Genomic DNA, 16,538 nt, shown 5'->3' with positions numbered 1-16,538 from the left:
CTGTGGTTTTTCCCCACCCCCCTGTGGGCTGGGGCAGCAGAGGAGGGCACAGGACCAGCGTGTATGCTGCGAGTCTGTGAGAGTGCGGCATTAGATTCAATTTGCATATTTTATGTCCATGTTTTTTCACATAAGCCTTCACAGAGCTGCTTACAGTAACTTAATGAATGCAGATATTATTTGGAAACTGATCACAATCATTAAGCAGTGATTTGGTACAGGCAAGCTAACTAGGATTACAAAAATTAAAAAATGAGCAGAGGCAGTTAAAAATAAATAAGGAGGGGAAGAGAATATGGAATTGGGTGCAGAATTCAGCTGTTGTTGTCCGGCTGTGTATACACCATAGATTTCAAGCAGTTCAGGACAAGACTACAGTGTTGTTTCCCACAATAATTAGCCCAACAAGATTAATTATTGCTACTTTGGACAAATTGGACCCTTTAAAAAATTAAAAACCCAACACTTTGAAGCTTTTGGGCCTATGTATGGATAGTGTTCTATTTATCATCAATCCTTCTATTTCCAATGTTCCGGCAGGGAATGGCGCTTAGGTACCCAAAACAGCACCACCCCCACATAAGGGAAGGGAGCAGGAGCAGCAGGCTTGGGGGGACCCCAAAATTTGTCAGAGTACAAACAATCTAAAGGGACAGAAAACCTGAAAGTGTGGGGGCAGGGAACACTCTCCCAAACAGCTCAGCAAGGACTAAGTGTGCTTAGTAGCCATGGAAAGCTAACTGACCACTGAGGGTGTGGGCAGATAATGGGGGCAGAAAAGTTATTTAGGGCAAGAAAAACTCCATTTCCAAAAACTCCTTCCCTGTTTCTATAATTCTCCTTAGGCTGGGTTTTTGCAAAAACCAAGGTTGGGAAAAACGTTGGGATCTCTGAGCATGCGACCTCAGTTCAGTACAACCACTTGTGGTCTTGTGCAGTTCTGCTGGATCAATGCAAGGCAGATCTAGTGCAGCATCCTGTACTCCCAGTAGCCAGGTGTCCTGGTGGGAAGCCCACAAGCAAGCTGGCAGCTCTCCCCACTCGAGGTTCGCCGCAATGGGGATTCAGAGGCATCCAACTTCCAACTGTGGAAGGAGAGCATAGCCATCGTGGTCGGTATCCACTGATAGTCTTATTACCCTCTCTGAATTTAAAGCTATCCAAATTGGTGACCATCACTACTTCTTTTGGGAGCAGATGCTATAGTTTTAAACTATGCGCTGTCATGGTGTGAATAAGTACTTTCAGCATTAGGGCAGGGAGATGCTAGGAGGGCTCTGCGTTTCCATCTGTGTTGTGTTTACACACAGCTCCGAAACCACGAAGCTCTGCTCTCAAATATTTACCTGCAGCCGAGCTGAGCACCCCCACCAGCCCGCTCTGTCTGCCTCCCTTCCTATCTCTCCCTCCTTCCCCCCCTTCATACAACACTTAAGCACACAGCCTTGTTTATCCTACCGCTCTATATTCCTCTTTCCTGATCAAGAGATCCTTTGTCTGTCAACCTGCCTCTCTGCATGCCTCTCTGCCCTGTGTTTGCACTCATTACCACTGAGCCAAGCCTTCAGCAGGGGCTTGGTTTTGAGTGTGTGTGTGTGTGTGTGTGTGTGTGGCTAGCATCCAAGTACTTGGGGGATTTCCTCCCAAGAAAACTGAAGACTAGCTTTGGTAGATCCCAGGTTAGATGGATCTCAGGCTTGACCTGAGCCAAGTCCATTATCCAAAAGTTTACACAAGGCCTGCACACTTGGAATATGTCAAAGAATCCTAAAGGGGAGAGTGCCTCTGAGCATGCACCGAGAGCCAATCTTATACCACCAAGTAACCACCCTCAGGGAGGCTAGGATGCTAGATATCCGGACCAGCTTCAATCACATATTTTTCTTTTGAAAAAATTAAGTGCTGAGTTTGTACGGATAGGAATTAGCTCAAGGACACTATAGAAGAGAGATCCCACCAATCCCTTTCAAAGTATCTGGGAGAAAAGCAAGGGCAAGGTACTTATCTGTGAACCAAACTGATTTGTGAACTGAACTGGGAAAGAGGGAAGAGTCTTTTGCTGATGAGTGGAGCCACAGAAGGAGAAAGTGACTCTTCCCTGGGAGCTGGGGCATAAGAAAACTGCTGGAGCCTTGTACTGGCGGGGTGGGTGGGGATGGAATAATGTCAGGTTGAGAATCCTTTTCCCAGTAGCCTTGGGACAGACAGACTGATAGGGATGAGAAGGGATGTCCCTTTACTCCAGTTAGCCCAGTTCCCACCATCCATGAAACCGGCTCCTGCCCCCCTCACACACACACACTCAGCGGCAGCGGCAGGATTTCACAACCATGTTGCTGAGTTGTTGTACTTTGGGCAAGCGGCCAACGTAGTAGAGGATAGTCAAGGGTTCCAGTTCATGGGGGACGCAGCATGGGGCAGCCGAGGCCTCGGGGTTCAGCTTGTTGTACAAGGGGAGCACCTGCGTGATATTGGGATTGAAGAGAGAAGCCGTTAAGTTACATGCCTTCTTCTCTAGTTCTGTCCCTAACCCAGAACCACCCTGAGGTCTCCTCTTTAAAGATGACATGCTTTCTTCCTTGCTGCCCAGATGCCTTGAACTCCTGTCTAGTGATTGGATTGGGGCAAACTGGATTCAGTTTACATTTAAAGGTGAATCTACCAAATTCACACTTCTTTTAAAAAACAACAACATGCCAACCAAAACTCAGTGCAGTTCCCCAGCCAAGTAATGTGTACATTGGCGGGGGAGTGTGCATTAAAAAAAAGCACATATTACAAAAACTAACATGCAGTACAGGAATGCATTATATTTTAGGAGGAAAGAGCATACAAACTTGTGTGTTTTCAGAGAAATTCAAACTGAATTGCTGGCGAATTTTCGTGAGGATTTCTTTCGCAAAAAAGAATTTGCAAACTCATGTGGAAAATGTGGGGAACTGAACATAGTTTTGGAAAAATGAAATGGCCCTCCAAGTGTTGTTGGACTCCAACTCCCATCATTCCCATTCAGCAGGGCCAATGGTTAGAGAGGGTGATGGAAAAACTCATCAGCATCTTAGTGCGAATTTCTCCTAATAAACACATTTTTGTGTGCTATTTTGCATGCAATTGATTAGTGTGCAAATTTTGCAAACAATTTCCTCTAATATAACTCGTTTTTGCATGTTATTTTCACTAATATATTCATTTTGTAGGCATTTTTGTAAACATTGGCTGGAGATCTGAATCACAAAATTAGGAGAAGCGCAGTTCTCATCTTTTTCAGAAAGTGCGAATTTGATAGATGTGGCAACCTAAATCAAATTTCCCCCATGTCACTATCTACCTACAGGTTACCCACCCCTTATGTAGCACATGACATTATATAGGGCCACCATGTGTTATAGCTCTCTGTCTAACAGTGAACTTAAATGATGGACCGGGCCCAAAAGGAACAATTAAGAAGCCAGAAAAAAGTAGTAATATACTCAGGGGAACCTTAAGAAGCTCAAAAGTACAAAAAAGAATAAAAAAAGCAAATGGGGTACTGCCACCCCCCAAAAAGAAATAGCCCAAGCATGCTCAATAGACCTGGTGCTTCCAGATGACCTGTTTATTGAACATTCATCCTGATTTGCTTGGAGATGATGTCAGCTATTTATTGAGCATTGACTCTGATTTATTCACAAGGAGGTTGGATAACAGTGTTTGTCCCACACTTTCTAATGCACTTCCCTTGTCGCAAAAAGTCCAATCTTTTTGGGGAAGTAGGTTTGTTGCTTCCAGTCAACAATAACTGTACAAACTGAATTCTTGCCAGTATTATGTCTAGCCCTGACCGGGTGCCAGGCGTGGAGACCTCAGAGGTCAAACCGGACACCCCACAGGCCATGGACCTTGAGAAGCTGAGTCCTATGCCAAGGATCCCCTAGAGGGGTCCTCCTCTGGGCTGATACCTGAGGAAGAACCACGGGAAAGGTCAGAGGAGGAGGTGGAGTCTGGTCCTTAAGGGTGCCAACACCAGAAACTTCAGATCCAGGCCGAAGAGCAATGGTACAGTATACACCTATGGACCCAGAGTCAGCAGGCTACTTGTGAGTAAGGGGTCTACTTGTGAGTAAGGGATTCCTGCATCACAGGGGGTTGAACTAGATGACCCTTGGGGTCCCTTCCACCTCTACAGTTCTAAGATTCTATGTCTCTACTCATGAGTAAACAATCCCTACACTCCTTCACTGCCAGCAGCTGTGGTTAGAATGTGGTTTAGGAGACCAGATAGTATAAGGCTTCCTTCTTGAACCTTCCACTTGCTGGAAAAAACACAGGTCTCTGGTTCCTCACTCCTGACTCTGCTTATTCCTCCTTGCTGTGCTGTACCTTGTGGACTACCCTGTGCTATTGCCCTTGGACTGTTTCTTGACCTGGCTTCTAGATCCTGGCTTGACCTTCTGGATTCCCTGTGTTTGACCTCGGTTTGTTTGGGCTACACTACACCAGCAACCCTGTCTGTGCTAGTGAGGTACTTTGGAGAGAAGCTGGTATTTCAGAAACAAGGGCTCCCTGGAGTGTGACATCCGGTATGTGACTACATCCCACCCAAAAATAGAGACAGTCTGAAAGGGCCCATGTTTGGAAAAGTAAACTGTGAGGAGGGTAGGGATGGAATGGAATGGAGTATCCTGGAATAGGAGCATATTTTCTTGCAGGTCTCCACTGAGCTTCTGGCCTGACTGCACTGACTGCCAGTTAGCTTCTGGGCCCAATTCAAAGTGCTGGTTTTGACCTATAAAGCCTTAAATGGCTTGGGACCATAATACCGAAAGGACCACCTCTCCTCATATAGACTGTCCCAGACTCTGTGTTCATCATCTGAAGCCCTACTTTGTGTACCGCCTCCACATGAGGTCTAGAGGGTGGCAACATAAGAATGGGCCTTCTCTGTAGTGACTCCCTGTTCGTTGAATTCTCTCCCCAGGGAGGTTCGCCTGGTTCCTTGCTTACATATTTTTAGGCACCAGGCAAAAACAACCAGGCCTTGGGCTGATTAATATTCTGCAGCCTTTTAATGCGTAGTTATTCTTTTGCTTTAATTAGTTACAGTCGTACTTTAGATCCCAAATGCCTTGGCTCCCAAACAATTCGGCTCTCAAACGATCAAAACTTGGAAGTGAGTGTTCCGGTTTTCGAACAATTTTCGGAACCCAAATGTCTGGTGTGGCTTCCATAGCTTCTGGTTGGCTGCAGGAGCTTCCTGCAGCCAATCAGAAGCCGCACTTTGGTTTCTGAACATTTTGGATGTCAAACGGACTTCCAGAATGGATTCTGTTCAACTTCCAAGGTATGACTACTTTTTATCCTGTATTTTATTCTGTGAACCTCCCTGCGATCTTATGATTAAGGGTGGCATATAAATCTGAATAAAATAAAATAAAATATTGTAATAAATAAAATATTGTAACTCAGGATAGATCCATTAAAATTAATAACTATGGATAACTTAGGTTAGGTCCAGGGGCCTACTCTGAGTAAAAATTAGTTGACTATCACCGTTGAATTAATAACAAATATTCTTTCTCCCACTCCATGAGGTTCTATGTGAGCACAAAGGGTGGTGGAATTGGAGATCCCAGGGGTAGAATAATAGAATTGGGGTTGTCTACAGGCTGGGGGTTCGGGGAGGGACACCCACCACCTGCCCTTTTGTGTGGCCCTCTCACCATGTTGTACTGCGTGTCCATGCTCCATACGTAACGGCAGCTCCCTGCGCAGAAATTTGCCTTGTAGCCTTTCGGCTGGTGGATCCACTTCCACTTCAGATCCTTGCGGAAATCAATATACAGGGTGCGCAGGCAACAGCCCTGGTCTGTACTCCTGGAGCAAGATGAAGAATTAATAATAATAATAATAATAATAATAATAATAATAATAATTTTTATTTATACCCCAGCCAAGGCCGGGCTCAGGGCGGCTAACAAGCAATAATAAAAACAAGTTGAATGAATACAACTTAAAAACAAGATTAAAATACAACATTAAAATATTGAAACATTAAAATATTAATTGGGGGGGTGAGTGCGAGTGGACGGAAGGAATCAAAAAGATGGGGTCCATATACCAAGTAAACCAGGAGTGGGGGCACTTCCCTGTCTGGCCCTCATAAGTCCCTCCAAGCCACACCCCTCCCTGGCCCATCTTCACGACCGAAATATTTTTGCCTAGCTAGAATGTGTCTGTGAACTCCGATAATACTTTTGCTTGCCTGAAAAGGGGTGTGCTTGCATGGGTGGGTGTGGAAAGTTACCTACTGTACACAGGCAAAATTTACATCCGTTGCTCCGCCCATCTTTTGCCTCTGGCCCCACCCACCGCTGGCATTGGGCCCTTCGGCTGGAAAAGGTTTCCCAGTGTAAACCAATGGAACTCATGGCCACAGGACGCAGCAGTGGCTTGGGCGTGGGGGTGGGAGGAAGTAGGCAGCACTAGAAATCCAATGAAAGCAAAAGAAGCAGCAAATACAGTGCCCAAAGATTGCATCTTTATCAAAAACCGCCCTTGCAGAACAATGAAGTGTTCAAGCTCTGTGGGTTGAGGACGACGACAACCCTCCCTCAGGCTGTATTGATTGTTGTTGTTTAGTCGTTTAGTCGTGTCCGACTCCTTGTGACCCCATGGACCAGAGCACGCCAGGCACTCCTGTCTTCCACTGCCTCCCGCAGTTTGGTCAGACTCTTGTTTCTAGCTTCGAGAACACTGTCCAACCACCTCGTCCTCTGTCGTCCCTTTCTCCTTGTGCCCTCCATCTTTCCCAACATCAGGGTCTTTTCCAGGGAGTCTTCTCTTCTCAAAGTATTGGAGCCTCAACTTCAGGATCTGTCCTTCCAGTGAGCACTCAGGGCTGATTTCCTTAAGAATGGATACGTTTGATCTTCTTGCAGTCCATGGGACTCTCAAGAGTCTCCTCCAGCACCATAATTCAAAAGCATCAATTCTTCAGCGATCAGCCTTCTTTATGGTCCAGCTCTCACTTCCATACATCACTACTGGGAAAACCACAGCTTTAACTATACGGAAAACCATGGCTTTATCAATACGCTGTATTGATAGGAGAACCTTATCCCTTGTCCCCCTTTGGGATAGGGTTGTATCTACTCAATTATAGAGAGGGCACTCTGCGTATCCTTAGAGGTGCTTTGCTTTTGTTAGAAATGTGGGGTAGAAATTTTTAAAACATATAAATGTTGACTCCATGGATTTTATGCAGTTCAGTCTTAACACAGTGCAGACTTATTAAAATCAAGGATCATTACTAAATTGTCAATTTCAAAGGGTCTACTTTGAGTTATGGATGGGGAAGAGTTTAAAGGCAAGCTTACACTTTTCAAAGCAATTTGCAAGCCATGGGACTCTGAATTTGTATTCTTAATTTGTATTATTTGTACCCTGCCCATCTGACTGGGTTGCCTCAGCCACTCTGGGCTGCAAAAGATTCCTGCATTGTAGGGGTTGGACTAGATGACCCCCATGGTACCTTCCAACTCTGTGTTGATTCTATGAAACAGAGCCATCCTTTGAAAGTCACACTTCTCCAACTTTTGCAATGCCTTTTAATGTGTAAACAAATGTAGATAAAGTGTGCATATAAATGCATATAATAGTCAACGCAACATACAAAAAGGCATTATATCAGGGACAATGCTTTGCAAAAATGTGTATATTAGGCAAAGCTTCTTACAAATGTGCACGTTACAAGAAAAAAAAATGCATGAACTGGTGTGGAATTGTGAGAGAACCAAACTTAAAATTGGAAAAATGAGAAGCTGAGAGGAAGTGAAACTGACAGATGCACCCATTCCCTACTGCAGGTACGACTTAGTTGGAGGCAAACCCATGTCTGGCGCTTAACGAAGAGGCATTGAAACAGGTGAAAAGAGGTGTTGTTAGATTTCATTTTATGTATGTATATAAATATATTTTAAATTTTATTTTCTCTTAGGTTGCCTTTTAGGGCTAGATGGGTGTTTGCTAAAGGAGGGAAGGGCCACAAGAAGATCAAGAGTAACCACTAAAGGGTTTTTTTTTTTCTGCCACTGAGTCACTTCAGGAAGACATACAGTCTCTGTGTTCACAGCTGGGATCATTCTGCCTGCCAGAAAATGGGGACTGACGGGAGATGGGGGTGATCACTATGTTCAGTTTCTGACATCCAGAAGTTCCCTTAAAAAGCACTGGATGGGCTGTTATACCCAGCATGATCACTCTCATTGAAGAGTGGAGATAGGCTGCATAAGGAAAAACCAACAAAATGTAAAAGGGTATACGGACTGTGCACCATCAATCAATCAATCGCTAAGGTCATTCAACCAATACCTTCCTCCCTCCCTTCCCCAGCAGTCTGCGGAACTCCTTGAAACAAGGGTCGCTTCCAGATGGCCAGTTTATTGAGCACTCCATCCTGATTTGTTTGCACAAAGTTTGTGGGGAAGAATGCTATTTATTGAGCATTCATTCTGATTTGTTTGCAAGGAAGTTGGGCGACATTGCACCAAGCCTGTGTGAGTTCCGCCTTTTCCAGTATGCACACTTTCCCATCATTTCCCGCATAGTAAAAAGTTGAATTGGTGGCGGGGGAGGTGGGTTTGTTGTGCAAGAGCTCTAGGTCGGCTTTAATTGCACAGCCAGAATGTGCTGGTATGTGATTGAATGGCACCTGAACATAGCAGCAGGCCGGAAAAGCTCAGGGTATTAGGATGAGACAGAATCATAGGTTTGTGGAGTTGGAAGGGATCCCCAAGGGTTATCTAGTCCAACCCCCTGCGATGCAGGAATCACAGCTAATGATCATTGAGATGGTGATGAGGAACAAGTTGCCCATCCAAGGAGGAGAGCAGTTTAGGATGGTTTGCAGAAGCAATGCAGAGACTTAAGATGAAGTTCTGCATTTTAATACTTCCTAATTTGCACTTTCTGAAACAATACAGTGGTACCTCGGATTAAGTACTTAATTCGTTCTGGAGGTCCATACTTAACCTGAAACTGTTCTTAACCTGAAGCACCACTTTAGCTAATGGGGCCTCCTGCTGCTGCCGCACCACCAGAGCACGATTTCTGTTCTCATCCTGAAGCAAAGTTCTTAACCTGAAGCACTATTTCTGGGTGAGCGGAGTCTGTAACCTGAAGCATATGTAACCTGAAGCATATGTAACCTGAGGTACCACTGTATGTGTTATCCTTCAAAACTGGAACATCTCTGAATTTCATGGTGCAATGCTCCAGCCAGACATTCTACTGTATACAAAAAAAATGCATCTACCAGGGGAAATGTGCATTAAACTGTATATATTCGTGAACATAATATGCAAAAAAAGAGCCTGTATATATATTGGGAGAAATCCATGCTGTATTGACAATGAATTGATAGAGTCGTCCACGGTTCATTGAGACCAGTGGCACTTCTGGTCTCCCAAACCACAAAACACACACCCAACTGATAGGATGTTTAAGGGCCCAACACAATGTTGATATCTCTGAAGAGCTTTGCTTCCTCACCTGGCACAGCTGGGAGAGTTGGCTGACCTCCGACGCCGTCCCTTGGGTGGGGACTCCAACCGGTGGGGGGGCAGCAGAGTGAGGATCAGGTGCGGAGCTTTGCCGCTGAGATCTATAGGCCTTGCACGCCCTTTCCAGGCTTCCTTGATAAGATCGTCATCCAGGCCTGCGTGTGTATAGGAAGGAGCTGCGTGACTCACAAATCCAGGGGTGGAGAGAGGGTGGTGCTGAAATCCCCACCCCACCCTGGTGTCCCTGCCTAGGTCCATACCTGCAAACCGAGCCTCCAGCTCCTCACTGTGGTTGGGGTTAATCGTGTTTCCAGCAGGGACGTAAGTGCAGCAGGGGCAATGCACTCCCAACTTGAAGCCCAGGTTTCTCTCTGGGGAAGAAGATGCAGAGAGGAGGAGAATTAAAATGGAGAATTTGGATCTCGCCATCATAAAGCACAGAAGCAAATTATGTTGACCCTGCTACTTCTGTGTGCCTTTTAACAGCAGTCTGGCTCACACTGCAGAAATCAAGCGAGTTATGCTTTTCCCCATCCCTTCATCTTGATTCCAGGAAACATTTTCTCTGTGCCTGGCTGATGTTAAAAGGCACAGGTTCAAGGTCAGCGCGTGTGCGTGCGTGCGTGCGTGCACACATGCACACGCACACACACACACACACACAGACACACACACACACACACACACATACACCATATGAGATGGCAATCCTATATGCCACAGACAGTGGTGGCTGATGCCCATTGGGACTGGTAGGCTAAAAAGCTGGGAACCCGGCAGTAGGTGGCGCCAGAATCTATAATCGGCAGGGCCAACTTATTGTCCCATCTTCCTCCTCCCTGCTGAATTCCTCAAAGGGCAACACTGAGGCTGAGGAGGAGGAAGCTGGTTGCAAATAAGAAGGCAGGCAGGTGAGGACTGACTGAGGGGCAGGCCAATGCTGGTGGGGCAGTGCCCATGGGCGTAGCCAAGGGGGAGCAGGGGGGCAGCTGCCTCTCCCCAGAGCAAGTAAAACAATAGAAATACTTAACCAACTGACCAATCACATTGGTTCTGCCCTCCCTAACAAAAGTCCTCCCCACCCCCAAAGAAAATCCTGGCTGCTCCCATGGCAGTGCCCAATGTGCCCTAATGGACCAACCTCCACTGGCTAGAGATGGAGAACCTTTGGCCCTCCAATTCCTGTTTCTATCAGCCCCAACCAGCACAAACAATGACAGGGCTTATATAGGGCTGGGGAGATGGTTCAAGGCTGCTAAAGGAACAGGACGCTTCTCAGCTGAGATGAGTTGGAAAAGGAGAGGGTGTGCCTAGACGTAGTAGAGGCATCCCCAACTCTGTTGCAGCAGGTTGGTGTGATGACGGCTTGGGTAGGAGTGAAGAAAGGCCAGAAATAATAATAATAATAATAATAATAATAATAATAATAATAATAATAATTTATTATTTATACCTCGCCCATCTGGCTGGGTTTCCCCAGCCACTCTGGGCGGCTTCCAACAGAACACTAAAATACAATAACCTATTAAACTTTAAAAGCTTCCCTAAAGACTGGAACGTGTCCAGAGGAGGGCAACCAAAATGGTCAAAGGCCTGGAAACGATGCCTTATGAGGAACGGCTAAGGGAGCTGGGCATGTTTAGCCTGGAGAAGAGGAGGTTAAGGGGTGATATGATAGCCATGTTCAAATATATAAAAGGATGTCACATAGAGGAGGGAGAAAGGTTGTTTTCTGCTGCTCCAGAGAAGCGGACACGGAGCAATGGTTCCAAGCTACAAGAATGAGGATTCCACCTAAACATTAGGAAGAACTTCCTGACAGTAAGAGCTGTTTGACAGTGGAATTTGCTGCCAAGGAGTGTGGTGGAGTCTCCTTCTTTGGAGGTCTTTAAGCAGAGGCTTGACAACCATATGTCAGGAGTGCTCTGATGGTGTTTCCTGCTTGGCAGGGGGTTGGACTCGATGGCCCTTGTGGTCTCTTCCAACTCTATGATTCTATGATTCTAAGAGGGATGCCTTCAGATGTCTTCTAGAAGTCTGGTAGTTGTTTTTCTCTTTGACATCTGGTGGGAGGGTGTTCCACAAGGCGGGTGCCACTACCAAGAAGGCCCTCTGCCTGGTTCCCTGTAACTTGGCTTCTCGCAGCGAGGGAATCACCAGAAAGCGCTCGGCGCTGGACCTCAGTGTCCGGGCAGAACAATGGAGGCTGCAGTTGACCACTAACAGATGTTGGGGAAATGGGGGTGGGCTGGGAAAATGCCAGGCAGATAGTAACCTCCCCCCTCCCTCAAAATAATAATAATAATAATAATAATAATAATAATAATAATAATAATGGGTTGTATCCAAGTAAGTCCTGCTGGGAGGAGACCTATTGAAAATAATGCCCCTAAGTTCATTAATTTCAGTGGGGTCTGCTCTGTGTGGGACTGAGGTTAGATAAAACTCTGAATACTTTCCAAGTGAAGAATCTTCCCTCCATACAAATAGGTTTAGGAAGAGAGGGGCTCTCACCTCTTTTATCCAGCCACTGGCTGATGGTGTCTGTGACATCAAAGGACACCCACTCAGCCCTATCAGTTGGGTGAAATGTTCGGCTTTCTACGTAACGCTGGGTTGGTCCTGAAGGCTCTCTTGCCCGTATCACCTGGGGAGGTTTTTAATTTTGTTCCATTAAAATGTTACACCCTGCTTTTCATCATACTGTCCCCAAGGCAGCTTATAAAATTTTAAACTAGAGGAAGCAACCATTTTGTTGGCATTTTATGGAGAAACAACCAGATTTGTGCTTCTCAAACCAATACACGAATTGTAACACACTGATCCTTTGAAATTTGCACATCTTTGAATTTTTCAGTGTAGTTCTCCAGCCAACCAAAAGTGTATGGGGGGGATGTATATTTTAGGGGGAATGCAAATGCATACATCAGTGGAAAAAAAACCTAGCATACAAAAATGCCTTCTACTACGAGTAATTGCAATTAAAAATGTGTGCACTAGTCAAAACTGCATACGAAAACGGTGTCTATTAGAGAGGTATTCACAAAATTGCAATACAAAGAACTGTACTGAAGGCTGAGAAAATGAGAACCCAAAAGAAGCTGTCAGCAACGGATTTGTCCCTCTCTCAGGCACTTTAGGGCTCTGACCTGATACAACTCCACGCGTTGCTCCACCACACGCGCTCGGGGGTTTGGGACCCTGTAGATGCGCAGCTCAGCCTGAACGAGGCTGCTGAGGTTGCGCTCGGCGCCCGAGACGTCGAAACGCAGAAGGCGAAAGAAGGGGCTGGCTTGGGTGCTAGCAATGGAGTCTGCGGAGAGGGAGGAGAACAAAGAAGTTGACAGTATCATCAGAGGAAGAAGGTAAGAAAATTACCACTGCTCTTTTAACCTATTTTCATAGACTCGTAGAAGGATCCCAAGTCCAACCCCCTGCGATGCAGGAACTGCAACGAAAGTATCCCTAATAGACAGTGGCAGACCTACACTTTGGGAGCCCTGAAGCCTGTCATGGGCTCCTCCTTCGCAACCAGCAATGGTGTCTGAGTAACCACTTCTGTCTTCTTCAATGGGGTTGTTCCACGACAGATCACAACACCTTTACAACATCTGTACCACTGACTGTCAAACTTTGGGGTTATTGAAATGTATGCGCAAAAAACAAATCAATTCGAGTCATGCCACTCAAATGGAGTCTACTAGTTCTTTTTGTTCTCCAACATATTTCTTATCGATAAAACATTTGGTGTGGCGCGAGCAAATTTTTATTCTGAAAGTGTGGCCCAGAGGAAAAACATTTTTGAACCACTGGTTTAAATGTCAACAAACAACCCTCTGCATTATCTGAGCTACCTCGCTGTCTTGTGATAACCATGCACAGGGCAATGGCCTAATGTGATTGAACGGTGATATGAAGCCATTGATAGTCCATCAGCCACAGCCCATTCACACAAACAAATGCGGTCACTAAGTAGAGAATAGGCACCTGTGGGTGGGTCCTTAGCATTTTTCCTCATTGCCTTCCAAGAACCTCTAAGAGTCCTGGGGAGGGGGAGGCCGTGGCTCAGTGGGAGAGCATCTGCTTTGCATGCAGAAGGTCCCAGGTTCAAATTCTGGCATCTCCAGTCAGGGCTGTGAGTGTCCCCTGCCTGAAACCCTGGAGAGCCACTGCCAATCAGTGCAGACAGTCCTGAGCTACATGGACCAAAGTTTTGACTCAGTATAAAAAGATGGTTTCCTAAATTCCTGTGATTGCACCAATGGCCCACCTGGCCCTTATTTCCTCTCTGTGGCCAACCAGATACCACAAGGAGGGCAGAAGAGGAGTAGCTTCTGGTACACTTCCTCTGGACATGGAGGCTCCATTTAGGTATAATAATAATAATAATAATAATAATAATAATAATAATAATAATCTATTTGTATCCCGCCCATCTGGCTGGGTTTCCCCAGCCACTCTGGGCGGCTTCCACAAAGACAAAAAATAAACTAAGATGTCACACATTAAAAACTTCCCTGAACTTCCCTTAAGATGTCTTCTGAATGTCAGGTAGTTGTTTTTCTCTTTGACATCTGATGGGAGGGCGTTCCACAGGGCAGGCGCCACTACCGAGAAGGCCCTCTGCCTGGTTCCCTGTAGCTTTGCTTCTCGCAATGAGGGAACCGCCAGAAGGCCCTCGGCGCTGGACCTCAACGTCCGGGCAGAACGATGGGGGTGGAGACACTCCTTCAGGTATACTAGGCCGAGGCCATTTAGGGCTTTAAAGGTCAACACCAACACTTTGAATTGTGCTCGGAAACGTACTGGGAGCGTACGTATCATCTCACCCTCCCGACAGACCTCTCCCCAGTCATGGTTGCTCTTGCCATCATAATGTATTCATCCTCCCCACACTCTGAGCTTTGACCCAGGGCCATGTTGGCCACTCCAAGGCTCAGCCATCCCACACCCCTTTTTCACGCCCCTTACTGTCAGTGTGCCCGGCGGGCAGCATGTCCACCCGCCGTACTTCCTTGGCGTAGTACTCCTCTTCCTCGCTGCTGCTACTGGCGCTCCGTCCGCCGCAGGCCGCCCACTCCCGCGTCAGCTCCCGCGTGCTGTTGTACAGCAACATCACCTCGGGGGGCGGTTGTTCGGGCACCCCTTCCTCTTCCTCGGGAGGTGTTGCCAGCTGCAGCTTGCTGAGGATTTGGCCTCGCACGGCCTGGACCCTCCGGGCCCGGGCTACCTCCAAGTCCAAGGTCTGGCAGGTAGAGAGTGCCATGGCTGTGCCACTGGGGCCCGTCACCAATGGCATGGCCAGAAGCACCAGGAAAAGCATGTTTGGAGAGTGCCAGGTTCCACAAAAGCCAAAATAAGAGGGGGCGACAAACGGCTGCTCTAGGCTGGCAACCTAGCCCGCCTCAAGTCTGCCAGTTCTTCTGGACAACGCAGAAAGCCAGCCGCCCGTCCCGGTGGGGTTGGTCGCAGCTTGATGATGAAACAGTAAGTCTTGGTCTTCTTCCTGAAGGGGCTGGGGAGCTTCTGAATTTCTCCCGACAAGCCCACAAGTCTTGCAGGAGCCCAAGGGCTGGTGCAAAGCTGGTTGTAGTCACATGCAGCGGGTGAACCAGGCCACCTTCTCCTCTGCGCCGTCGTCGTATTTGTGCGCCTCCGTCTCCATCTCTCTCGCCTCAGCCCTTTCTGCTGGGCTAGAAGCAGCTGAAAACAGCCAGGAGTTGCTCGGTGCTCTCTCCCTCCATCGCCTCAGGAAACTGGGAGAGCCACTCAGAGACAAGCTGTCTCCCACCCTCCAACACCCTCCCAATCCTTCCCACACATCCTCCACCCCCTTCCTGCCACATGCTTTCGCTCCACAGAGCCAGCATTGATCGAGAAGGGCCCCGGAGCCTCGCAAAGAGGTCTGGACCGTGCACCCTGCCCAGACGCACCTCTTCCCGGCCTCTCCCGCTGCATCTTAAGCCTCCCTGGTGTTGAGGTGGCTCCTTTTCACCTTCCAGATTATTGGAACGTAGGCCAAAGTTTCAAATCACCTTTTCTTTTGCTTTGAGTCAGGAGCTTCAGCTGTTTGGGGCAATGGGGAAATTGCTGGGCATTTATTTTTGGGGGGAAACATCACACACAATATATATAGATTAAAAATCTACCTATCCATGTCCAACCAATTTAAAATGGCTTGGATATTGATCTCACTTGATCTAGGCACACACCCCGCACACATGCACTCCACTGTTTCTCAAGAAAGGCGAGATGGTTTGCTAGTAAATTGCATGAAAGAGCAGTTTCTTACTGAAAGGGAGTGGCATGAGAGAGTGAGGAAGAACCTGTCAAGGGTTCTGGTAGCAAACATAGCTTACAAATGAATTTTTGACTCTGTCACTCACCTACAAAACACAGACGCCTCTCTTTTCTCTGGGAGCCCCTCCAGACATCCTTTTTATTGTGTATTCATGATGATTTGTGCTCACGATAGTATCGGGGAAGTTAGACACAATCCTTCTTCCAATACGTTTTGCACCTGCAAAAGTTTTTGGGGAGGCATTTGTTTATTTATTGTACTACAGAAATATAAGCATTTCTCAGCAGCATTAAAAAAAAAGCCACTCAGAAAACAAAACTCATCTTAAACCTTAAGCTAAACCCTAATACTACCTTAAAGTGCCTGCTGGAATAAGAAAGTACAGTGGTACCTCGGGTTACAGACGCTTCAGGTTACAGACGCTTCAGGTTACAGACTCCGCTAATTCAGAAATAGTACCTCAGGTTAATAACTTTGCTTCAGGATGAGAACAGAAATCGTGCTCCGGCGGCGTGGCAGCAGCAGGAGGCCCCATTAGCTAAAGTGGTGCTTCAGGTTAAGAACAGTTTCAGGTTAAGAACGGACCTCCGGAACGAATTAAGTACTTAACCCGAGGTACCACTGTATTTGCCATGTGCTTGAAGTTCAACGAGTAGGGGGCCTGCCTAATCTCAGTCGGGAAGGAGTTCCACAGGACT

The 16,538-nt window shown here is 46.8% G+C and overlaps 1 protein-coding gene across 1 annotated transcript; it reads right to left on the bottom strand.

Moving 5' to 3' along the window:
* Window positions 1–10: 10 nt before the first annotated feature.
* LOC307205627 (transforming growth factor beta-2 proprotein-like) lies at window positions 11–15,308 on the bottom strand. Its single transcript, XM_079958261.1, has 7 exons — window positions 14,511–15,308; window positions 12,689–12,852; window positions 12,054–12,186; window positions 9,800–9,910; window positions 9,529–9,694; window positions 5,700–5,853; window positions 11–2,461 (listed from the first exon to the last, which is right to left on the bottom strand). Exons 1-7 carry the CDS (start codon window positions 14,860–14,862, stop codon window positions 2,303–2,305), a joined length of 1,239 nt encoding a protein of 412 aa, XP_079814387.1. The 5' UTR covers window positions 14,863–15,308; the 3' UTR covers window positions 11–2,302.
* Between the last annotated feature and the right edge of the window lie 1,230 nt (window positions 15,309–16,538).

Source organism: Podarcis cretensis (genome assembly GCF_951804945.1).
Source record: "Podarcis cretensis genome assembly, chromosome: 16".
Taxonomy (NCBI): domain Eukaryota; kingdom Metazoa; phylum Chordata; class Lepidosauria; order Squamata; family Lacertidae; genus Podarcis; species Podarcis cretensis.
This window is presented reverse-complemented; position numbering and strand designations above follow the sequence as displayed.